We start from the raw sequence: 23,749 nt of genomic DNA, 5'->3' as shown, positions 1-23,749 counted from the left end.
CCCAGGAGTAGAGGGTTCCTACTTAGAGGTAACAGAGCCTCTAGTGGGAAGAAACTTAGGGCCCTGAGTGACTGTGTGGAGCAGAGCCTTCTCTTTGACCCACATGGTGCTAGGACCCGAGTGAGAAGTAAACTTGAGTTAGGGGTTTTGTCCCTGCAGCTAGCTTACACTTTGGAACAGCAAGTGGGTACTTCAGCCACCTCTCTGGCAACTTCTCTTTCTTCTTCCTTTCTTTCATCACCTAAACAAAAGCACCTGCCAAGTGTCAGCGCTCTTCTGTCCACTTTCCCCAGGTCAGCAAGTGCCCCTCGTCCTGATTTCTCTTCTTGAGCCACCCAGCAGTTACCCACACAGGCCAATGCCTCTGAACCTAGACTCCTGAGCCTCTCCCCAGAGTGCTTCTCTCTCCCAGCCTCTCTTTCGCTGTCACTCCCTGGCCTCAAGCTTCTGCTGGTCAAATCAGGTAGGCGTCTCTGTGTGTTTTCAATTCCCCTTCCTCCTCATCGCCTGCACCAGGCAGAAGACGGTCACTCCTTCTCCACTGCCCCTCCCCCACTCTTCCCCTCACCTCTGAGTCCTGCTGGCTCCAACTCTGTCCTCAAGCTGGGTGGTGGCTGTGCCAACCCCTACCTTCACATTACAGAACCCAGGGTTATGTCCACATCAGCCCTTACTGGGACTGTTGCAATAGGTGTGTTTAAAAAGTAAGACGTATTTTAAGCAAACAGAAATGCAAAGCTAATATAACTAACATTTGTACCAGTCACCAACTTTGTCCAGCAGTATTTGGCTCTATATGAAAATGAAGGGAGAAAAGAGGGGAAATGACTCGATCTAGGGAATGAAAGGCTATGTTTTCTCTTATGTTGTATTACATGGAATTTTACAGTAAAATTTCACACTAAGGGTTATGTATAGTACCATATCTAGATTCTTCTTTCCATTTCCATGTTTAAATGTTTTCCCTCTGTTGCATAAACCTTTGGTGTAACAGAAACCTGATGTCAGCACACACCCCAAATGATTTTATGTGTATTTTTACAGAAAAAAAAAAAGTCATTTGGGCTGCTCAATTTCATACATGGAACTAAATATTTTTCTATGGATTATCATCAACTCTCAGAATCAGAAAATGAATGGGAAGCCATCTATCTATCCTTCTATCTATGAACATCTGTCTCTGTATGTATAGAAAAATAACTACATGTATTTTAAAATAAATTATTAGATATATTTGAAGCCCCCAACTGCCTCTGCTAGAGATACATATCTAGTTAAGAATTGAGTTTCTCTGGTTGTTGGGGAAGCTCAATGTTGTTTAAATGCCTTTGGTTTTTCAAACGTTCTCATCTGCTTTGTTTTTAGCTATATGCCATTTGAAAATGTTGTCCCTCTTCAATTGATATGAATGACCTCTTTGCAAATCATGGCCTCTGATCCTTCATCAGGTATCTGCAGAGCAACAACAGTTCCAAGTCTGCAGATCCCCCTCTTACCTTATTCCCAGGACCTTCTTTTGTACCACAGTTTTCTATTTTAATACAGTCAATAACATTACATTTTTTTACCCTTTGTGGTTTGGGCCTTTGATGAGCTACTTAAGAAATCCCTCTGCAGCCTGAAGTCATAAAAACTCCTATATTTTTGTCTAAACATTTTATTGTTCAGCTATTCATATTGAGGTCTAAACCCTACCAGGAATTTATTTTTTTGTGTGAGCCATAAGGTAGGGACCTAATTTTATCTGCCCCGGATGGATAGCTAGTTGGTCCTGATGCCTGCTCTGCCGCATATCACACTCCCATCCATCCACGGGCTGCTTCTCGCCTCTCCATCCTGTCACCTTGGCCGACTTCCCGGGGAAGGATGGCACAGTAATCATCATCACGTTACTGTGCGTCTTGGTCTCTGGTGGGTACGGCCTGCCTCCGCCCCTCGTTCTTCTCCAGATCTGCCTTGGCTGTGTGTTTTGATTTCCTGTTGCTGCATAACAGACCATCTCAAGCCTCGGTGGCCTGAAGCCACCACTGAAAAATAAAATGGATGAGCTGAGGAATGAAGTCCTCCCATGTGGCACCGAGTGCCTGAAGAGGAGGAGAGGCATGGGAAGCAGGGGCTATGCAGCTGCTGACAGACCCTCAGGGACGCTGCTCCTGGGGTGGGTGGCCTGGACATGACAATGACCTCACACCTCCTGGGGCTCCAGGGGTCAAGGATGAGCAATCCCCTCCTACCTTGACCGTGGGGCCTGGGGTTTAGGGGTGGCTTGGTTGCCATGGAGACCCAGTACTGAGAAAAGGGAAAGGCTATACACAGCTCTGGAAGGGGACTCCCAGGCCTTTGGTGACCACAGGGCCAGCCTCCTCCCTGGGGATGGGCGGAAGGACCACCCAAGTCCTGGGGTCTAATTGTGAACTGGGAATCTCTCCCCTTGAACTTTCCAGCCCAACTCCCTCAGCCTGAGTGCCTGGCCCCACAGGTCTGCAGTCTCTGCCTCACGGTGACCCAGGCCAAGGACAGACCACATCAACACTGGGGTCCTGCCATCGACACTGCAGACGATGGCAGCACAGATGTCACAGTCAGAGACGACAGGAGTTTGCTCGCCTTCCTCCCAGAGGAAGACCTCATCCTGGAAGCCCAGCCCCCCAGACACCAAACCTCCTGTCCTTCTCCTACCCACCCACTCACTCCCTCTCTGGCCATGGTGCAGCCTGGCCTTAGTCCCACCCTGTGGGCAAGGCCGGGGTCTCCTCGTGACCGAGGGCAGGCCATGTCCTGTTCCACAAAAACCTTCACAAACCAACTGCCTGAGCAGGAAGAGGCGAGCTCCCTTCATGGAGAGACTGAAGGCCACGCTGAGTCCACGGCACTCTTTACTGGAGCCTGAAGAGTGGGGTTTACATCCCCGCTTGCAGGCAAGAGACCCAAGTTTGGGAACACAGGTCCAGTGACCCCGGAGAAGTGACAAACCTGCAGTTCCCAATGAGCTTCCGCAGAGACAGCAGTTCACTATCCTGATGCCACCTGACCTGGATCCCCCCTCCCCCCGGGCTCAGCATTCAGAGTCACTCTTTGAGGGCACATAAAGAAAAAGAGACCCTGTCTCCAGCAGGGCCCTGCCCAGCCTGCTGGGCGTGACTGAGATGCAGGTTTGAAGGGAAGAACGCCTTCCATGGAGGGTAGAGGAGCCCGAATCAATTCGGATGGAGTTGTGTGAATGGCCACAGGGAAGGAAGCTCCCCCGCCCACACTACCTGGCCAGGGCAAGGGCTCAGGGAGACTCAAGAGCAGTGGGCACTGCCCACATCCCACTGTTCTTCCTGGCAGAATCTGAGAATCCCAAGGGTGGGAATGGAGGTAGAATCAGGGGGCCAGGCAGGAGAGGAGGGAGCTGGGGTGGGCAGCGCTCCCCAGCGCTGGCCTAGAAACTCCGGGAAGCACCAACAGGGGGAACTTGCACAATCTGGCAGGATTTTGTGGCCCCTGGTCAAGAGGAAGTGATGGTCACACAGGGAGGCAAGAAATGGGTTACTCAGATGGGCTGGGGTTGTGGCTCAATGATAGAGCGCTTACTTACACGCGTGAGGCACTGGGTTTGATCCCCAGCACCACATAAAAAACTGCACAAACAAAATAAAGGTATTGTGTCCATCCACAATTAGAAATATTTTTTAAAAAAGAAAGAAGGAAAGAAAAAATCAGGTTACTCAGAGGGCCCCAGGCCCCTGCCTAGTTGGACTCTGCTGTAGCACTCTTCCTAGCCCCTGGGGGGTGGTACCGGGGAAGGACCCAGAAACCCCTCTCTTATGCTCACAGCTTGTCTATGGCAGCACTCTGCCTCCAAAGAGCGTGGCCCCTGACGGCTTGTGGTCATCTCTGCCACATCAAGTCCCCCCATTGCTGGTAGAGTAGCTTTGTACCAAGGGAGCATTTGGCCAGTGGTCACTGCCTGGTGAATTCTGCCTCAATTCCCAGGCTCCCCACTGAGGGCGGCTGGCGGGGAGGGTGGCAGTCTTTTTTCGGTAATGTTGGCATATTCCACAGTCTGAAGGGGGTCGGGCACGGGCTTCGGGTTGGAGTTGGGGTGAGTGTTACTGTAGATGGAGTCCTCAGTGCCAAAGTGGTTTAGATGGATGAGGGACGCATAGCAGATGGCCCCAGTGTCCTCATCAGACAGGATCTGCTGATGGAAGCCCTGGAAATCAAAAAAGACAGACGTCCCACTGTACAGATCACAGCTGCAGTGGTCAGGGGCCCTCAGAGTGCCCGGAACTGAGTGGAGGACAGAGATAAGATGTAGGACAAGGCATGGATCCTGCAGAGCCTTTGGCCGTGAATGGCTTTCATGGTCACCGCGCATGAGGAAGAAGGCTACGCGGTGTGGTCTGTGAAGCAGCCTCATCAGCATCACCGGGAACTTGTTAAAAATGCAGAACCAGGCTCCACTCCAGAGCCACGGAGGCAAAGTCCCGGGGGAGAGGGCTAGAACACTGGGTAGGGGTGTTATTTGTAGTGTGATCCCAGCATTACACAAGGGCTGAACCAGAGGACTTTAGGTCCTTCCCATCCTATGTTTCTGTGACTCCAAGAATCTCAGGTATTTAGACAGGACAGGCCTACCCAAGAGAAGCTGCCCAGTCCTCAGCTCTGCTGAGGGTCCCTGAGGAGCCATGCTGCTTCCCGTGTTGGCCCCACGCAATTGAACCCAGGCAGCCAATCCCTGGGCAGGCTCTGGCACGACCTCTTAGGAGAAGCTGCCTCCTGTGAAGGCCTGGGGTGAAGGTCAAGAGCCAGGTCAGCCAACTCTCTCCAAGGAATGTGAATTGAGGGGTTTGGGGAAAGGAAGTGAGTAGATGGGTCTCAAGGCAGTGATGGCCCAAGCAGCCATGAGTATGTCAAGGTCTGGGGTGAACAGAAACTGCGAGAAAGCGCAGGCTGGGAAGTTAAGGTATGTGGGAAGGCTGTCCTACTCACAGGGGCCTCCACCTCCTTGTGGTCTGAAATGTCCTCATAGATGTGGTGGGATTCCTTCTCACCTGTGAAGAAGACTCAAACTTAGGGGAAGGACCTCTACCCAGCTCCCGTGGACTAAGGCAGAGAGACCAGGCCCTGGCTGGGTGGAAGGGACTCTGACGGGAAGAGACCAGAGCTTGTTCCTGCCTGGGGAGGCCTCAAGTGCCTGGCACAGAATAGTATCCAGGGACACTACGGAGCAAGACAACCCAGCTGCCCGTGTCTAACGGGCCCAAGCTAGGTAAACTTCATTATCAATTCCAGTGCACAGAGAATTCCCAATTTAAACATCAAATTTAGGTAGGATCTATTTGCTGATGCAGTTATTTGCAGTTATGTCTTTCAAATTTTTTTGAACCAGGAACCCCAATGAGAAATACCATTTACCCCACAAACTCACACTCTCACACCTGTGCACACACTTTTCAAAGTTCAGGGAGAAATTGTGCGAAGCATTTTGACGTTTTGCTTTTCTATTCTGCTTTATAAAAATGCTGTTGTGACCCACTAAACTGATTTTATACCGTTTGAAAAATATACATCTAAAATTTTATAATCCTCTCTTCCCCTGAGGATTTGTACTTGAAAAATTCATATCCACGAGCTCCAATATACTTCTGACCCATGCATACATTTTAATCTTGTTGTCAACAGAACCATCTCCAGGGCATACAATTAACGAGCACATAGTTTTATGTGCTAAAGAAAGCAATCAACAAAAACAGAAGCAAGAAAAGCGGTAGAAATCATCAAAGTCCAACAGACTTCACATGCAACTGATGACAGAAACTTTAAACTTTGAAGATTAAAGTCCTAGAAGTGCTTTTAGGAAGGCAAAAAAAAATCCCCTTTGTTCCCCTTTCATTTATGTATTTTTAAATTTTATTGTGGGGCTGAGGGTGTAGCTCAGTGGTAGAGCATGTGTTTAGCATGCCTGAGGTTATGGGTTCCCTCTCCAGCACATGGAAGAAAAAAAAATCATTGGGTATATTTAAGGTGTACAACATGATGTTACAAAATATATAACCACAGTGAAATGGTTACCATAGTAGAAGAAATTAACATATTCATCCTTTCCTCATTACCCATAATCCTCCCTGTGGCAAGAGCAGCTGTAATCTCCTGGTTTTGCAGAAATCCTGCCCAGAATATGCCATTATTAGCACAGCCCTCATGTTGTACATTAGGTCTTTTGACTTATTCATCCTGGATATTTGCTACTTGGTGTCTTTTGGCCTCTATCTCCCCCATTTCATTCCCTACCATGAGGAAGATAAAATATAAAAATGATAGCAACAATATTTTTTAAATGTCATTACCCGGAAAAGTTCATTACATAGACTTGTTAAAAACTCCTTAAACATAAAGATGGTAAAAGTATACGATCCCAAATGGATAAACCTAGCACACCTAGATTCAGGTAAATGGGCATGGAGTTGAATTGGCTTCAGGTGAGCTGACCCTTGAGCTTCTAAGGAGGACTGGTTAACCCTCGGGACCAGGGGACCCACCATCTGGCAAAGGGAAGGAGAGCCACTTGGACACATCACCTCTTCTCAGTTTCCTTGTTGGTAAAATGAGCATGATAAGCCTTGTCCCCACCGTGAGGGGACTGCCTGTAAATGGCTGAGCAATCAGTAGTCCACCCAGAGCCAAGGATAGGGGCTCACCTTTCCTGTCTCTTCCTCGGACTTTCCTGAGATATAGGACCATGAGGACAATGAACCCCAGCAGCAGGACGGCCACCACCACGCCAAAGGAGATGAATATCCACTTCCGGTTGCCTGAAGGGCTTGGGAACAAGGACCAGCCAGGTGAGGGGAGCTGGAGTCCAGCTTCACCTCCTGCCAGAAAACCATCCCTCCCCATGCCTGTGGTCACTCAAGCCCTCCTGGGCTTCCCTTCTGTCCCTGCTGCTGGGCTGAGCAGGAGACAGTCACATTGACAGCCACATTGGCAGGGGCTCTGCCCAGCAAGTCTCACGGTCTCACCTCTGCAAAGTAAGAATGCTGCTGATGTCATGAGATTTTTTTTTCTGACGTTTGCACCTTAACTTTCCTTCCAGGCCGCCATTGGAGGGTCTGCATGCACCCCTCTTAGCCTCCTGAACTGACCTTTGTCCCTACTGCTTCACCCCAGCCCTTCTCTGCGAGGTGCAGTCAGCTCTCAGGGTACACTGGGGTCACCTGACAACAGCTCTGCCTGCTAATAAAGCATTTCCCTAGGTCCTGTCCTAAGTCAGAGGAAGGACACAGAGGTAGGCATCCTTACGCTGGAGCAGGCTCCTAGGGAAAGTGACTGGGCGTCAGGGTCAGAGGGGGCGAGGGAGTAGTTCCAGGGACATCTCTCAGCTCCACTGACAGGCACCTGGTTTCTGGGTTAATCTCTTGACCTGGGATGGTTTACAAGAGCCCAGGTTCACAATCTGCAGGGAGGGTGGGTAGAGGGCAGGGGACAGAGACCCACTTTCTGGGGTGGCAGCAGAAAACCATCAGTGACTACAGACCATGCCTTTCCCCAGATGCCCTGCAGCTCTGGGATGGCCCCCTGCTCTTCTTTGCAGAAGGCTGGAAGAGGGACAGAGGCAGAAGCCACAGCCATGGTCTTGCCTGGCATCGGGCTACATCTCTGGAATCCCCGCCCTCAGTAGTTGGGGGCACCCGGCACAGTCCACCAAGGGTGGGAGGAAACAGGGCTAAGAGTTTAAGGGAGGGGCTCAGCAGTACCTTCCAATGACAGGGCTGGTGGCAAAGGCCGTGGCTGTTGTCATTCTGATGCTCCTGGTGGTGGGAGGGGTTGAAGCTGTAAGAGATGACAATACGTGGAGTGCCCATCTGCTCCCCTGCACTCCAGGTCTCCCACTCCCAGATCCTAGCCCTGGATGGGAGGAGCCCACACATGGCCTTGGACCAGGAGGGGATGTGCTGCTCCATTTCCCTCATCGGGAAGTGCCACAGCGTGAGCGGCTTTAGTGTCACTTGTATATCGGTTATGTTGTGGGCATCTCTGTTTTTGCTATTTTTGAGCATGTCTTACACTTCCAACCCCTAAAGCCTCCCCCTAAGCACCCCTGTGGTCTACACTAAATAAATTCCTGCTCATGATCCATCAAGGCCTGGGGGTACCACCTCATCTTCAGAGCCCTTTCAGGGTGAGAGGCTGCACCCCGGGCTTGTTCGACCCCTCCCTTCACTGGGCCTCTACCCAACATGCTTCTATTGAGGCACCTACCACTCTTTATGCACATGTCTGTCCTAGCCCTTCATGAACATGTCCATCTTTCTGTCTGGGCTGTGAGGTCCTCCAGCATACAGTTGGGACTTCAGATTTGGGGCTCCCCTTCCACAGCCTAGCCTCACCCCGTGATGTACGTGGAATGAGCACTGAGCTAAACTTGGACAGCCAATGGCCAAGAATGACCTTCAGGCACTTGTTAGACCAAATGGCTGGGCAGACTCAGCTCCACGGAGAGAGGGGGCTGAGAAGGTGCAGTTCAAGCTCTGATATCACGGATAAAGGCAGGGGGTCGCACCTCTGCAGTTCTTAGAAAGAATTAGTGATCACCCCTAAATCGCCATTCTAAACCCTAAGGCTCTCAGTGGTTAGGGGCAGGTCCAGGGTGAGGATCCTCAGGTGCGACACCTCCAGGTCTCAGCCCTTGAGTCTCCCGCCTGCCTGGCTCTTCAGCTGCCTCCTGTCTGTTCACATTTCTCCACGACCCACCCCACTCCCAGAACTGCCCTGTGGTCTTTCTGTGCAGCGGACCCCACAGCCCCTCGAGAGAACACTGGGGTCAGGATCAGGGGTGGGGATGTCCAAGAAAGGACTGCTCCTCGGCTGTGCTCAAGCTTGGGGACGCTCTAAGTTCCTTCCAAATAGATGGCAGCATCCTGTTGGTGGCAGCAAAAACGTTAAGAGAAACAGGTGAAGGAAGAATCGATTGGAAACCAGGAGGCTCCAGTTTCTCGTGCCAGTTCAGCCCTCGACCACCAGGGACGCACCCCGTGACGCTACGTGAGTGGTCTTTTACTCAGTACTGAGCCATGGGGAGTTAGGTCTCCCCTTGGGAATGATCCCAGCTCTACCAATGGGACAGCCCTGGAGCTCAGGGATTTGGGCGTTACCCTCGGCTTGGACAGCCCACCTCCTACCTTATTTGGCAAAAGAACATTACTTTGAAAGCCTTTTGAAGCCCCCTTGTATAAACAAAGAAAACGTGGGTTCTCACTCTCCCTTCCCAGTGTGGAAGCAGGACCCTTAAGGTCGCAGAGCTGTCCCACCCTCATTTTTCAAAATCATTGCTGTGTCGTGTGATTTTTCACCATATTTCTCAGCCACCACATTTCACGCAAGGGAAGCCCCAAAGTCATACCCCGCACGGGACTCAGGAGAGAAGAGTAAGAATCAAGAGGTGAACTTGAGCAAGGGGCTTTTCTTCCTGTGCCCCAGATATTAGGTAGGAGAAGGTTGGAGAACATGATCTAGGTCCTCTCCAGCTCTGACACCTTGTGATTAGGGAAGGCCAAGAGCCACGGCTGTAAGAAGGGGGATAGCTCACCTTTAGACACCTTCAGATGGATGGTTCTGAGAATGTAGACCTCGGTATTTTCATAGATTCCACAATAATAGACTCCGGAGTCGTTTGCCCTGAGTGCAGTCATAGTGACGTCGAAGTAGTCAAGACTGCGATGATCCTGGATGGAGGATCGGGGCTCTTTCCTGCCCCTGCCCACTAGTAATTTACAATGATTTGCTGACGTTTTCCGACACCAGGTCTTCACCTTTGAGCGTTGGTCGGTCTTGTACTGGCATCTCACAACAATCATCTCACCCTCTGGTTTTTGTAGGAACTCTGTGTTCTGTGCCCAGGAGCCTGAGAACATGCCCTCAAGTCAGAGAACCCCCACACCCGCCACAGCAGGGCTAGGAAGTGGGGTTTCCCTCCTCAGAGAGCAAGTTGTTGTGGCTACCCTCAGAAAGTGCCCCAGAGCCAGCCTCTGGCCACAGGGCACCCTTTCCTCGCTCTCCCCTCTGCAGAGCCCCGTTCATGCGCATCTCACCTCTCCATCCTCCTCTCCTCTCTCCCGTGCCCTTCCCTCCTCCCTGGTTTCTTACCTGAGGCCAGGAGCACCATCAGGATGAGGGGGATCAGCTGTGTGGCCTCCTGGGCCATGGTCGTCTTCTTGAACTGCAGTGGACAGAGGACGTGAGGGGGCAGGGAAGCCCTGAGATGGGGGAGCAGAGCTGGGTGGGATTCAGCCCGAGCTAGGTGAGATGATGAAGACGGCAGAGATCTTGTAGGGAAGCAGGGAATCTGGGGAGGACAGAGGAGGCTTTGACCTTCATGGGCCCTCCAGCCCTCGGCTTGACCTTTGGGTTTGGAAGGCTCACAGCCCTGGGACTGACCGCCTAGGCTCCTCCAGGACACAGCCTCTTCCCCTTTGTAGGCCACCCCCTGGTGAGGGTGTGGGAGGAGGAACCGATGGTGAAATAAGAGCCATTTCTCTTCCGTCCCCCAGGTCAAGGAACTGCTAAAGGTGGGTGACAGAGTTAGGGGCCTTTTTGGAGGTCTGACCAGAGTCCTAAGTCCCATTGGTCCCCAGTGGTTGTAGACTTGGTGTCCAGGGCTTCCAGGAAAGTGGGAAGCTCTGTGGGGACCAGAGGAGAAAAGGAGGAAGAAGATGGAGACTGATTTCCTGGAAATCAGGGATGGGAAGGGTCCTGGAAGAGGTGGGAAAGAGCAAAGCGGGTGGGGGTGTTAAATCCAGAAGGAGGGAGGGGAAGGAGAAGAGGAAAGCAGGGGGTCTCGGCCCCACATCATCCCCACACACCAGCCCCCAGCCTGCCATCCGCACTCCACTAAGCCTCTGCTGAAACACTCATCAAGGACAATTTTAAACAGCTGTCATCAGACGAGCTACGAAAAGGATCGCGTTGCAGGTTCCAGAGAACAGACTGTGCGAGGCAGAGGGAGCGTCGATGGCTCTGGGAAAAGAAGCACAGGGGGCAGCACAGGACAGGAGGAGTGGGTTGTCATGCAGGCCCCGGGGAAGCCCAGGGCCCAGGGCCTCGCGAGGCCTGAGGACAGGAGAAGCCCTCCAGACTTGCCCAAGCTGGGAAAGGGACGTCGGGGCCCCAGACCCCAGGCCAGTCAGTCGGAAGGCAGGGCACCCTGAGATCGGGGAGGGAGGTCTGGCCTTGGCAAGGTGACTTTCTACAGCAGAAGCCAGCAGAAGAGACTTGTGCCCTCGCCACTCCTGGCCACACGCCCATCGGTCCTGAAGGAGGAGCAGGCACCTGCGCCTCTGTGTGATCCGCGTTGAAAAACCCCACTCAGGGCCAATGGGAGAGCGGCGAATCTGACATTTGTTTGTCAGACTTCACAGAAGGAGTGTGTCAACCTGTGGGGGCTGGGGCTACTTTATTCGTTCCTTCCAGAGGTAGCAACGCTAAGCCCTGCGCAGGGGTAACTGGTCTCAGGAGCCCTGCTCTCTCCCACTGAGGCCAGCAGCATCCCTGGCCTGTCTGGAACCCTGCCAGCCCCACCTGTCCCTGCCTGACCACTGTGGAGCTGGCTCCCCACACCCAAGCTCACCTGAGAAGGGTGAGGACAGGAAAGAGACAGAGGCCGGGAATTTGAGGGGAAAGTCCTGGAGGCCACTCAGGCCCATAGGAGCTGGCAAAGTGGACGTAGTTCTATAGCTCCTTCTCAGTACGCCACATTCCTACCAAGGAGTCCCCATGTGTTATGGTTTGGAGATGAGGTGTCCCTCAAAAGCTCACAAACCTTCTTCAAATGCAAGAAGGTTCAGAGGAGACATGAGTGGGTTGTGAGAGTCTTAACCCAATCAGTGATCTAATCTCCTGGCAGGGATTGACTGGTAACTAAAGTGGTGGGTGTGGCTGGAGAGGGGGGAATTGGCCGTGGCTGTGGGAATATATTTGCATCTGGTGAGTAGAGTCTCTCTGCTTTCTGATCACCACGTGAGCTGCTTCCTCTTGCCACACTCTCCCACCATGACGTTCAGCGTCACTTGGAGCCCAAATCAATGGAGCCGACCTTCTGCAGACTAAGACTTCAAATAAAGTATTCCTTCTCTGCAGTTGGCATGGTCAGGTCCTTTAGTCACAGCGGTGAGAAAGCTGACTAAAATGCAGGTTCTCAGGGTGAACAGCTCATGCAGTTTCCCTCCAGTTTCAGGAAGCCCCCAGTGTGGTCAGAAAGGACGATTGGTGGTCCCCACACAGCCCTGCCTGAACTCAGGGGACATCTAAAGGCCTCTGCCTGTGTCTAGCACCCACCAGCTGGTACCTCCCTCAGGCCCCTCTGTCCCTCCATAGCCCATTCCAGCAGACCTGCCCACAGCTGCCAGCTGCCAGGGCCTGTCTGGCCTGGGCGCCCCCACACCCAGGACCCTGCTGATGTCACTTACCTCCCGATCGCAGCCTGTGCTCCAGGCCTCACATGGGGCTCACGTTTCTGTGAAGCTTGCCTGGCTGGCCTGAGACCACTGGATCCCCAGGTCTCCCACCCCCAAAAGGACTCCAGCCCTCCGCCCCTGAGTGAAGGCCACACCATGTCACCCCTCTCCTTGAAGCCATGGGCTGACCGAGGCCAGGGCTGACTGCTCTTCCCCAACCTCCCTGCCTCCCCCAGGCTGAGTCGTGGACACGGAATGGGCCTTCACATGCCTTGGACCCAGGAAGTGATGGGAGGGTCTTCAAAGCTCATCTCCATCCTCCTTTTCCAGATAAGCAAACAAGATCAGCCAGGGGTGGTGACAGGCCAAGGTCACACTGGGATGAGGGGACGCATTGGGGATTTGGACCCCAGCCTTGATTTCAGGGTCACTGCCTCACCAGCCCCAGTCCCTTCACTCCCCACCAAAGGAGCTGCGTCTCAGGCCCCGACACCCATGCACCGAGGAGACTTGGGGAGAGGATGAAGCAGAGAACTGGCGTCGCGAGGGCTTAAATGCAAAATGTGAGAAGCAACAGAACCAGAGAAGAACCTGAGCGGCAGGAGCATCACAGCATCCACACATCTGCAGTGTTTGTGTCATTGTGTTGTATTCTGAAAACAATCTTGAGAGGTAGGAATGATTGTCCCCTTTCATAAGAGAGGAAAATGAGGCCCAGATAGGGCAGTGACTTGCTCAGGGTCACACAGTGACAACGACATCACTGGTCCCCACCCCTGACTCCTCCTCCAGTGCCCTTCCCATCGGGCCTCTCTCTCTGGGGGCTGGTGCCATCAGGACTGTCAGTGACGCTGGTCACCAGTGTGGGGGTGGGGTCTCCAGAAGCCATTTCCCCCAGATAAGTTAAGCCCCTCCTAGTCACACGCCAGGGCAGTGGCTCTTAGCAGGTTGCTTTCTGACCAGATTGAGGTCATCGTGTGTGTGTGTGTGTGTGTGTGTGTGTGTCTGTCTGTCTGTCCGTCCGTCCGTCCTGGGACCTGTTCTGTCAGTTGCTCAACCTGAATCCTCCTTCTGCCCTCTGCTGGATGAATAGAAGAGGTGTCCCTCTCTGCATTGTCCCCTCTTCTTACAGCCATCCTGTGTGCTCCCCCAGCTGCCTACCAAGGTCCCAGTTATGTCACCCTCCTGACATGAGGTTTGCTCTCTCACCAGGAGGTCCCTGAGCCAAGGCCAAGGGCACAGATGTCACACTCATCCCTGGTGCTATTCCGGTCGCTGCAGGCTGATGGAACCCCTCATCCTTCACTGCTGGATTCCAGGACAGGGGTCTAGACAGCGGAGGCCAACTCGGAGCCACGAGCGGGAGGCAGGCTCTGCAGGCCGTGGACCCCTGGCCTGAGGCTTCCTGGGTCCCATTCTGCCTGCGCCTTCCTGGGCCACTTCTCCAGGCCGAGGTAGCTCTGGGTTGTCTTCACTGCGTCACAAGTGAGTCATTTTTTTCCCAGTGGACAGAAGCCCCTTGGGGATGAGGAGGTGACCCCTTACTCCAAACCACAGCCCCTCCACCAGTGTCTGTGGGTGAGTGCCCTCCGCAGAGCTGGGGTTTCGAGCACCCCAGGATGGAGGGCGGAGGCTGCTGCGTCCTCAGGACCATCTGGGAACTCAGACCTAAAGCCCAGGTGCAGGATCCTGGGGAGAGAGTCCTGAGTTCGGCTTCTGCAGAGGCCGACTTTCAGCCAAGGGCTCTCGGCTTCCCAAGAGGGGCCAGCGGCAGGTGGCAGTGGTGGGGCGAGGGCTCTGCAGGCTTCTGGGGGGGCAGGGGCCAGCAGCTGCATCAGGCAGAGGCCCCATCACAGGACACATGGCCAAATAGGAAGCTTTGGACGATTCTGGGATCTGCTAATACCGACCCCTTTGTGGACCCATCTCTTAGTCACTGTCCCTTCCCCTCTTCAGCGTGGGACTGTTGGAACATCAGCTGCCTCAGGACTCATGAGCCCCAACTCTTGTCCCCACAAGGATGGGGAAACTTGATGAGAACAGAGGACGCTGAGGACCCATGGCCCTGGGTGGAAAGAGGGCAGCTTTAGCTGTCCCCCCTCCCCTCAGGACAGTCCCTGGTCTCCATTCCTCATCTGGCCTCCTAGCGTCTCCCTGGGAGACATCCCGTCATTAAGTGGTCTCAAACTAAGCCGGCTTCCACAGGGGCTCTGGTCTTCTTGGTGGCTCTGCCCAGGCTCCAGCAGAACCATTGCACAGGCTGTAACCTGTAAGAGACAGAGAGATGGGGTGCAGGCCCTGCCCAGAGCCCCTGGGCCCCGGAACCCTGGCTTTGCCTCATTCCTGCAAGGCCATCCCCTTAGGGTGATGCTAGGCCACCTCCTCCCTTGCCAGGTGCCTCATGGTCCTCTCGACTGGACACAGGATGAAGGACCCCTGTCCCCCTCCCAGGACTCGGGGTCACAGCCCCTGGCACAGTTACTCCCTGGAGAGGCTCAGAGGTGGCTCACTCACTTCCCATGTGTCTCTTCTTCCAAAAGCCGTAGACCATGACCATCATCACGGGCGCTGGGAGGAAGGTCAACACCGCCACAAGCACAGTGAGGTCAGAGTCCGGGGGCCTGTGGAGCAGAACAGAGGGCAGGGGGAGACCAGCTCCCACTGTGTGCTCGCTCGCCGCGCTAGAAAGGCCGGACCAGAAAGAAGGCACTCGCATTCGCCTTTGCGGTTGTCGCCTCCCGTCCTGGGGACCAGCTGAGGCAGAAGCTAGCGAGGCACCCAGAGTTCCAGGGAGGGCGTCCCCAGGAGGAGGGGGCCTCTCTCCACCTCGATGCCTCTCCTCTACTGTGTCCCCAAATCTGACAATCTGGGAGGAGCAGGACACTAAGAGACTCCCAGTTGTGACTGAAGGGATCAAGATTCTCACTCTCTTCGGTGACGGAGACCACCTCTTGTCCCCTTTCTCCTCTGGGTGGAGGCCAGCCTGCACCCCCTCGCCCGCAGCATTTCCATGTACATCAGCGAAACATTTTTGTCCTAAGAACTTTCCTTCCCCGCGGGAGCTCTCTATGCCACCCACATCAGGCAGAGGTGCTTGGGACCAACAGTAGCTGGTGTATACGCTCCAGCTCCCTCGACCTTCCCATAAGTGACACTGGATCCAGAGTCCCCCCCACACATTAAGTTTTCATGTGGGCACGAGGGTAATTGGCACCTCCCCTTCCCTGTTCCTCTTCCCCACCCTCATTCCAGTGTTCCAAACAAGATGTCAGTCTTTATCTCAGAGTTGGCTTCTGGGGGACCCATACTAAAGTATCCCCCATTTCCCACTCTCTGTCCCTTTACTCTAGCCTGGCACAGTGAGGCATGCCTGTCATCACAGTGACTCAGGAGGCTGAGGCAGGAGGATCACAAGTTTGAGGCCAGCCTTGGTAACTTAGCAAGACCCTCAGCAACTCAATGAGACCCTGTCTCAAAACTAAAAATTAAAAAAAGGACTGAGGACGTAGATCAGTGGCAAAGCATCCCTGGGTTCAATCTGCAGGGATTGGAAAAAAAAATTCCTACTCCCTTCCTGGGTCCTTCCCCTCTCCTGTCATCCAGACCCTTCAGGAGACTAGGTCCTGCTGCTCATCCCCACTGCCTCCTTTATGTCCCCTCCAGTCACCCACCTCCCATAATAGCAGCAGTCCACACTAAGGTCCTGGGGAGCAAAAGGGGAAGGTCACCCTGATGTGGGTAGCATAGAGAGCTCCAGTGGGGATGGAACAACAGCTGCCCCGAGGTCTGTTCAGGGCCCACAGGCTGGGGTCCCATGTAGGGAAATGTCACCCGACAGGTACCTGAATGAGGGTAATTGGTTGTGGCATATTCCTGTGGTGGGAGAGTGGCTGCTGTGGTACCCGGATGTGGTGGAGATGGATGTAGGGATGGCAGGGGAGGCTCTGGCATCACTGGGAGACACTGTCACCGGTGGGGGTCCCGTGGTCTTCGTGGGTCCTGTGGTCTTTGTGGGTCCCGTGGTCTTCGTGGGTCCCGTGGTCTTCGTGGGTCCCGTGGTCTTCGTGGGTCCCGTGGTCTTCGTGGGTCCCGTGGTGATGGCTCTGGTACTGATGAAGCTGTAGTCGGTCACAGAGGCTGGCCCGGTGGTCCCTGAGGCAGTGGAGGACAAGAGTCTGGCCAAGGTGAGGAGTCCAGATATAAACAGGGTTGTGCTGGAAGTGGAAGAGGTGTCAGGGCCTGAGGTAGGTGCTGGTCCCGTCGTGAAGACCCGACCCTTGAGGATGTCCAGACGTGAGAGAGGAGAGCTCCTCTGAGTCGTGGGGGCTGCAGGACCAGAGAGGGAGGAATGTCAGGCCCGGCCCAGGGCCTGGGTGCAGGGAGCAGATCTTGGCAGCCCACACAGTTGTCCGGGTGCTGAAGGGAGGTCCTGTCCTCCTTGGCCCTGGGCCTAGGATTCTGAGTGTTCGCTCAGAGGGCAGAGTCAGGGAGGAGGCATGGCAAAGAAGGGAGAGACTTATGTGATCTCTTCAGCCTCCCCACTCCGGTCACCTGTTCCCAGGGGACAGCACCACCCGTTCCCACCCCTCTTGTCACTTCCCGGGCCCTCCTCATTCCTGTGGGTTAGAGAGATCTCTATAACAGGCTGTTGAACAGAGACAATTCCAGCTGCCCCGCAACTGTCCGCTAAGGTCCAGAGATGAGGACAGGGGGGTATCAAGGGCCTCACGTTCCAGAGAAAGCCACCAACAGCCAACACCTTCTGTGAGGGCTTAACAACACACACCGGGACTGATCCTGCTCCCCTCGCCCATCTGCGCCGCCCCTTACCACCCCGTTTTCCCAAAGAAGTCTGGAGTTTGGATGGCAGGTGATGGGGTGAAGCCACCGAGCCTTGGTCTAGTGGGGCTTGTTGGGTCTGCCTCATCAAGAGACAATCGGAGAGAGGCTGTTGCACCCACCACTGCGCACAGGAAGCAGGCCTCCCCGAGGACCATGGTCACAGGCCAGATGGCTGAGCTTGAGCCATTTTTCTGGGTAAATGGAACCAGAAGCAGCAGCGTGGCTGAGGGTGGCATGGAAGAAGACCTGGTGCCCCACAGTTATGCTCAGCGGTAAAGACACCCCCAAAGAACCCTCTGAAAGCTCTCACGTTGGTGCCTTAGGAGAGCCAGCATGTGGACACCCACCTTGGAGAGGGTCTTAAAGGGTGGCAGAAAAATGACTGACAGCCAGCAGAGCCCACTTCTCCAATGGCCTGCTAAGTCTCACCAATTCCCTCTCTCATTCCCACTGCAGTACCCCAAATTTCCTCCAGGAGGCGCCCCACCGTTCCAACCTCCCAAGAGGAGGCAGCAGACAAGGTGAGAGCATTTTCCCTGGTTCAGACCCGACAGGAAATGGGGATGCAGCAGCTGAGTTTGGGGACCAGGGAAGGGGGGATGGTAAGTTTCACAACTGGCTGTTCTCTCCAGGCTCTTTGGTAGGCTCTTCACCCTTTCCTACCTTAGAAATGTGGGCGGGGGTGGCCTCACAGCTCGGTTCTTGGTCCTACCCTCCCAAGGGAGAGCTTTGTATCCCCTTGACTTGTTTTAAACATGTTTACTGAAAGATAATTCACACTCCATACAATAGACCCATTCTATCATTTTTAGTCTTTCAAGTTGTATGAGCATCACCACAGTCGGCTTTAGAACATTCCCATCATCTCAGAAGGAAACCCTTTCATCTCAAGTGGTCACCCCCAATCTCCTTCCTCTCCCCAGCCCTAAGTAACCACCAATGCACCTTCCATCGCTGTGGATTTCTTCAGTCCTCTTGACTTTAAACCGTGCCCTTACAGAGACGCTTTCAAGTATACACCCCAGCTGTCACCTGTCACTAGCATCCCAGGCTGATAGATTGACTATCTGCTCTGTATCTGCACCTAGGCTTCTAGGAGGTATCTTAAACTTGGCGTGACAAAATGGAGCTTTTCTACTATTTATTTATTTATTTATGGTACTGGGGATTGAACTCAGGGGCCCTCGACCACTGAACCACATCCCCAGCCCTATTTTGTATTTTATTCAGAGACAGGGTCTCACTGAGTTGCTTAGCACCTCTCGCTTTTGCTGAGGCTGGCTTTGAACTCTCAATCCTCCTGCCTCAGCCTCTTCCGGAGCCGCTGGGATTAGAGGTAGGCACCACCATGCCCATCCCTATATATAGATAGATAGATAGATAGATAGATAGATAGATATTATTTATTGACAGGGTCTCACTGAGTTGCTTACCACTTCACTTTTGCTGAGGCTGCCTTTGAACTTGTGAACCTCCTGCCTCAAGCTGCTGGGATTACAGGCAAAATAGAGCTCTTGAGTTTTCTCCTAATTCTTCTTTCAGATTTACTAATTTCTGTTTCAGAATTACTCTACCCAGTAGGTGACACCATATTCCAACTATTGATAAAATAGAAAAACTTGGAGTCATCCTTGATTCTTCTCTCCCTATTTTGGTGGGGCGGGGGGGGGCGGGCACTGACAATTGAAAGCCGGGATGCTTTACCACTGAGCACATCCCCAGTCCTTTATTTTTTATTTTGAGACAGGTTCTTTTTAAGATGCTGAGGTTGGCTTTGAACTTGGTGATCCTGCAGCCTCAGCCTCCTGAGTTACTGGGATTACAGGTGCATCGCCATGCCCAGCTTGATCATTTTCTTTTCCTTGCCTGCACTTGAGCAAATCCTGTCCTGCCTCCAAAACATACACTGTGGGCAGAGAGTTTAAAAAACATAGATTTGAGCCCCTCTACTTCTCTCATCTCCAGCAGCCACATCCCATTCTAGGCCACTGTGATATCCAGCCAGACACCCACCGCATTCTCTCTGGCTCTGCTCATATCCTTCCATCCTCCATAAACAGCCATCGTCACAACACACTTCTCTGATAGCTTCCTACTGTACTTGGAATAAAACCCCAACTCCATGTCATGGAATTCGGGCTGCTACTTGACTCTGCAGCATCAGATCCTGAATATGAAATTTACTGTCCACCCCTCATTGCTTCCCTGACCCAACTGCCCCACATTCAATATGAACCAGCCACACAGGCCACACTCCTTCTCACCTCAGGGACTTTGCTCATGCTTCTCTCCCCAGAGAAGGCCCTTCCAAGCACTCAGATGTCAACAGGCTGGAGGGGCCCCATCATGCAGGGTTCTGCTTGATGGTGTCTGCGCGGGGAGGAGTCCTCTGATCCTCAGGACATCCCCTATCTCTGAGTTACTTTCTAGTTCATCACATTTCTTAGGGACATTTATAAATCATTTATCTGATGAGGTATTGTTACCTGGCCTCCCTCCTGGGGCAGGACTGTGGCTGGTTCTGCTCACCACTGTATTCCCAGAACCTAGAACAGTGCCTAAAACACATCATAGGGGCTCAGTGAATAGATGTTGAACAGAGGTCTGAAGAGAACAAAGCAGAGTCCTGGGTTCAAATCTCCTCTCTGTTGCCTACTAATTCTGTATCCCGGGGCAAGGTCAGAGCCACAAGAGTTTTTTAGATCTCATTTTTTTCATCTGGAAAATGGACTAGCCAGGTATGGTGCACATGCCTATAATCCCAGCGACACAGAAAGCTAAAGCAAGAGGATCACAAATTGGAGACCAGTCTCAGCAAATTAGTAAGACAATCTCAAAATATATATATATATATATATATATATATATATATATATATATATATATATATATTTTTTTTTTTTTTTTTTTTTTTTTTTAAAGTATCAGGGATGTAACTCAGTGGGAGAGCACTTGCCTAGCGTGTGTGAGGCCCTGGGTTCAATCCCCAGTACTATATATATAAATGATGAGTGGCTATTTATTTCCCAAATAGGTTCACTTTAGTCTTGGGGCAGGGGCTGTGGGAAGGAGGGTGCTGGGCATTGAACCCAGGGTATGTATATATATATTGTTGATATATATATCAACAATAAAGCCCATAATCTGTTTATGGATTATGATTCCTATTCTGTTGGATGTTAGTGGAGGACGCACACACGCACACACACAGGCGTGCGCGGGCCATCCCAGTGCCCTGGAAGGCTTGCTTACCTGGAGACACTTCCAGCTGGATGCCCATCATGGGGTAGAGGATCCCGGAGCTGTTGCGCATGCACCAATACCGGCCCGAGTCCTGGCGCTTGAGGGCCCCCATGGTGATGTTGACCACCTTGGCCTGGACGTCGTCCTGCAGCAGGTAACGCGGCCCCTTCACCCAGACCCGGGCAAATCCGGGCTCACACCTCCTCTTCCTGACCTTGCACCAAACCTTGCCCTCCACGCGGTTTTTGCGGCCCTTGTAGGAGCACTGCACAGACAGGGTCTCCCCTTCCAGGTGCTGCACTTTGTTGTACACGCTCTCAGCGGGGAGACCTGGGGAGACACAACCCGCTGAGCAAGGTCTGGAGAGAGAGAGGCTGAATGCACCTTGAACCTCCGCGCCCCAGCCAAAGGTGAAGGAGGGGTTCCGCTGCCCCTCCTCCACCCTAGAGCTCCCCGCTCTGATGCAGGAGATGCACAGGCCTGCAGACAGCTGGCTCCCCGTCTGTGGGGGAGGCTGACCTGTCCTTCAGGGAGTCCCCAGTCTAAAGGAGGAAACTCAGCCCTAATGTTGGGAGCTCCATCAGACACAGCCCCTCCTTCACGGTATTTTCTAGTCTTCAGGGATTCCTAGTCTTTCGGGAAAGACCCAGATGACACCTCCATGAGACAGATGCTCATGCATAATGACAAGTCTTAAGTCTGGAAATTCAAAACACAAACCACTGAGGTAGATAAGAAAGTCCAATATTTGGGGGGGGAAATGACCAGTAGCTATTTATTTCTGAAACAGGTTCACTTTAGTCTTGGGGTGGGGGCTGTGGGGAGGAGGGTGCTGGGCATTGAACCCAGGGCCTCATGCATGCCAGGCAAGTGATCTACCGCTGAGCTATTACAGCCACCTTTTAAATACCATGTGATCTTCGTTCATTCTAAGTGGCATTTAATTTTTAAATATTCTAGTTACATAAAACCTAAAGATCAAGTATGCCCACATATGCAAATAAACTCTCAAGAATTCTGCAATTATTCACTGCTTGCTTACAATATCTTAAATACTGTGCCTGGAGAGAAAATGTGGTTTGAGTCCTTCATAACCCATGGTATGGTGGAGAGGACTTGAGACACAGGGAGGGCCTGTGTAATTCAGCATTTTCTCCTCTAACAGTTGCACCCCAGAACCTTACACACACACACACACACACACACACACACGCATGCACACACACACTTATCTGAAGTAAGACAGAACAGAGAGTCAAAATGAGACATGGGTGAAAACCCTATTTTAACTGCTTAACTCTCTGAGCAGTTCATTTAGCATCTCTGTTTCTCCATCTGTCAAGTGAGAATAATGTCACTCCCCTCAAAGCCTGCTGTGAGAAAGATGCCCCATGGGAGTGCCTTGAACACAGTAAGTGCTCAATGCATGCACACTTCCTGCTCTCAAATGCAGGTTGTTCCAGCTTTCCCCAGAGGAGCCCAGAGCAGGATGGTTAAGGGCCCAGAACCCCAGACATCTGTTCCCGTTTCCGACCCAACTGCCAAGCTGAGGCTCTGAGTAAACTAGTGCTTTCTCCAAACAACACTTTGACCCTTGAGAACTAAACACAATGATCCAACTCAGTTTTTCAGTGAGGGAGCCTGGGACTTCTTAGCCCAGGAGAGAAACCCTTCTGCCCAGGGGTGGTGCCTTTTTGCCTACACCTACCTCTCCTCTCACAGGAGCTGAGAGCAGACTTTGCCAACCCTCCCCATGCCCAGAACAGAACAGGAAGTGGTAATTTGGTCGCCTTGGCAGCAAGGGAGGCAGGAATGGGTGAGGCCCCTTCAAAGGCTTTGGTAGCCATGGCTGGGCGAGGCCTTCAGGGATTGGCTCCTTTCAGGACAGCACCAAGGGACCGGATGCCGCGTCAGCATTCCGAGAAAGAGTGAGTTCAAAGAGAGTTTATGAAGCAATGGGCTCCTGTCAGTCACAACCTTCCTGACAGAAGCCAAGCAAGGGTCCCTGGTTCTGGGTCCCAGGGAAGCCTAGGAACACAGGGGACAATGAGAGGGTCCAAAGCTGCACCCCAGCTCCGGCATGAGGCCTAGGCTTAGCTCTCCCTGGGGCCAGATGTCAGGATGGAACATTCTTACCTGTCTGCCAAGGACCTCCTGAGCCAGCCCAACCTCCTCCCCCTCCCCCAACTCAGAAACATTCAGACAATTGGGCAAGGACAAGCAGAGCCCAGGGGACAGGAAAAGCTCAGCATCCCCCTCAAGTCAGCCCCCCCCCCCAATTCCTCTCACCTGAGGCGCAGTCCTGTAGCCACAGCAGCAGCAGCAGCAGGAACATGGGGGCCATGCTCCATCAGATGGGCAGTCAGAGGCCCAGCAAGGGGCCAGGGCACCTGGGGGAATCCAAGGTGAGGGCCCAGGCCGACGCAGGGCGTGCCACCTGGGTCTACCAGGGAAGGACCTTGGGTTCTAAAAGTGAAGTTGCCCATTTAGGGAAGTGAGGGAGTGTGGGACCCACTGCCACCAGCAGACCGCAGGGGCCCAAGGAGCCTATCGCAAGAGCGGCACTGGTGGCTGTTTCCGCCCTCTTCCTCAGAACTTCAAGCAGGTGTGGCTGCTCCACCCAGTTGGGGGCCCCCAACACTGGGAGGGCTCACTGAATCAGACAGCTCGGCTGCCCTCCCTGGGTTCTCCCCGGAAACCATCCCCTGGAACGTCTCCTAATCAGAGGCAGGAGATCCAGGTAGAGGCTGCTGCCAGGATTCTGGATCCTCTGGTACAGACTTTCCTAGAATCCTCCAGGCTGGGACGCAGGGACAGAGATCTCTGGCTGAACCCTAGACACACACTCACGAGGAGCTCTTGCACACTCACTTACACTCACTCTCTTGCACACTCCCGTTCACTCGCTCATTCATTCATTGCCAAAAAAAAAAAAAAAAAAAAGTTTGTTCCGTGGCCCCGCCTCTCCTCTCAGACTCCACCCGCATGTCATTTCTGTTCACTGGTGCAAATAACCTCTTCAGGCTCACGTGCAATCTTATTTTTGTCATGGGGAGGAAATGATGCAAATTGTAAGATTCAGAGAAGAACATTTGGGTTCGGGAAGAGGTTCCTGTGCTCTGATGCATGAGCGTGCACGTGCTCTCTCTCTCTCTCTCTCTCTCTCACACACACACACACACACACACACACACACACACACACCCTGTCTCTCTTCCTCTCTCTGC

At 53.0% G+C, this 23,749-nt stretch overlaps 2 protein-coding genes across 2 annotated transcripts; both read right to left on the bottom strand.

The window, feature by feature from the left end:
• Positions 1-3,967: 3,967 nt before the first annotated feature.
• Positions 3,968-10,189, bottom strand: LOC143401978 (uncharacterized). Its single transcript, XM_076859516.1, has 6 exons — positions 10,132-10,189; positions 9,575-9,889; positions 7,743-7,818; positions 6,687-6,808; positions 4,978-5,039; positions 3,968-4,198 (listed from the first exon to the last, which is right to left on the bottom strand). Exons 1-6 carry the CDS (start codon positions 10,187-10,189, stop codon positions 3,968-3,970), a joined length of 864 nt encoding a protein of 287 aa, XP_076715631.1.
• An 82-nt stretch (positions 10,190-10,271) lies between these two features.
• Treml2 (triggering receptor expressed on myeloid cells like 2) lies at positions 10,272-22,866 on the bottom strand. The gene is made up of 6 exons (XM_076859515.1): positions 22,812-22,866; positions 20,532-20,852; positions 16,540-16,763; positions 16,280-16,443; positions 14,952-15,295; positions 10,272-10,330 (listed from the first exon to the last, which is right to left on the bottom strand). The coding sequence occupies exons 1-6, from the start codon at positions 22,864-22,866 to the stop codon at positions 10,272-10,274; spliced, it is 1,167 nt and encodes a 388-aa protein (XP_076715630.1).
• Between the last annotated feature and the right edge of the window lie 883 nt (positions 22,867-23,749).

Source organism: Callospermophilus lateralis, chromosome 6 (genome assembly GCF_048772815.1).
Source record: "Callospermophilus lateralis isolate mCalLat2 chromosome 6, mCalLat2.hap1, whole genome shotgun sequence".
NCBI lineage: Eukaryota > Metazoa > Chordata > Mammalia > Rodentia > Sciuridae > Callospermophilus > Callospermophilus lateralis.
This window is presented reverse-complemented; position numbering and strand designations above follow the sequence as displayed.

Excerpts from the sequence above, each read along its gene's own strand:
- LOC143401978 (XM_076859516.1), bottom strand. The coding sequence starts at position 10,189 with ATGGCCCAGGAGGCCACACAGCTGATCCCCCTCATCCTGATGGTGCTC. Across the intron at positions 6,809-7,742 it reads ACCAGCCCTGTCATTGGAAG|CCCTTCAGGCAACCGGAAGT; the intron begins GTACTGCTGAGC and ends CTTGTTCCCAAG. Across the intron at positions 5,040-6,686 it reads CCGAGGAAGAGACAGGAAAG|GTGAGAAGGAATCCCACCAC; the intron begins GTGAGCCCCTAT and ends TCTTCTTCACAG.
- Treml2 (XM_076859515.1), bottom strand. The coding sequence starts at position 22,866 with ATGGCCCCCATGTTCCTGCTGCTGCTGCTGCTGTGGCTACAGGACTGC. Across the intron at positions 16,444-16,539 it reads ACAGCTTCATCAGTACCAGA|ACCACAGGACCCACGAAGAC; the intron begins GCCATCACCACG and ends GGACCCACAAAG. Across the intron at positions 15,296-16,279 it reads AACCAATTACCCTCATTCAG|ATTTGGGGACACAGTAGAGG; the intron begins GTACCTGTCGGG and ends CCAGATTGTCAG.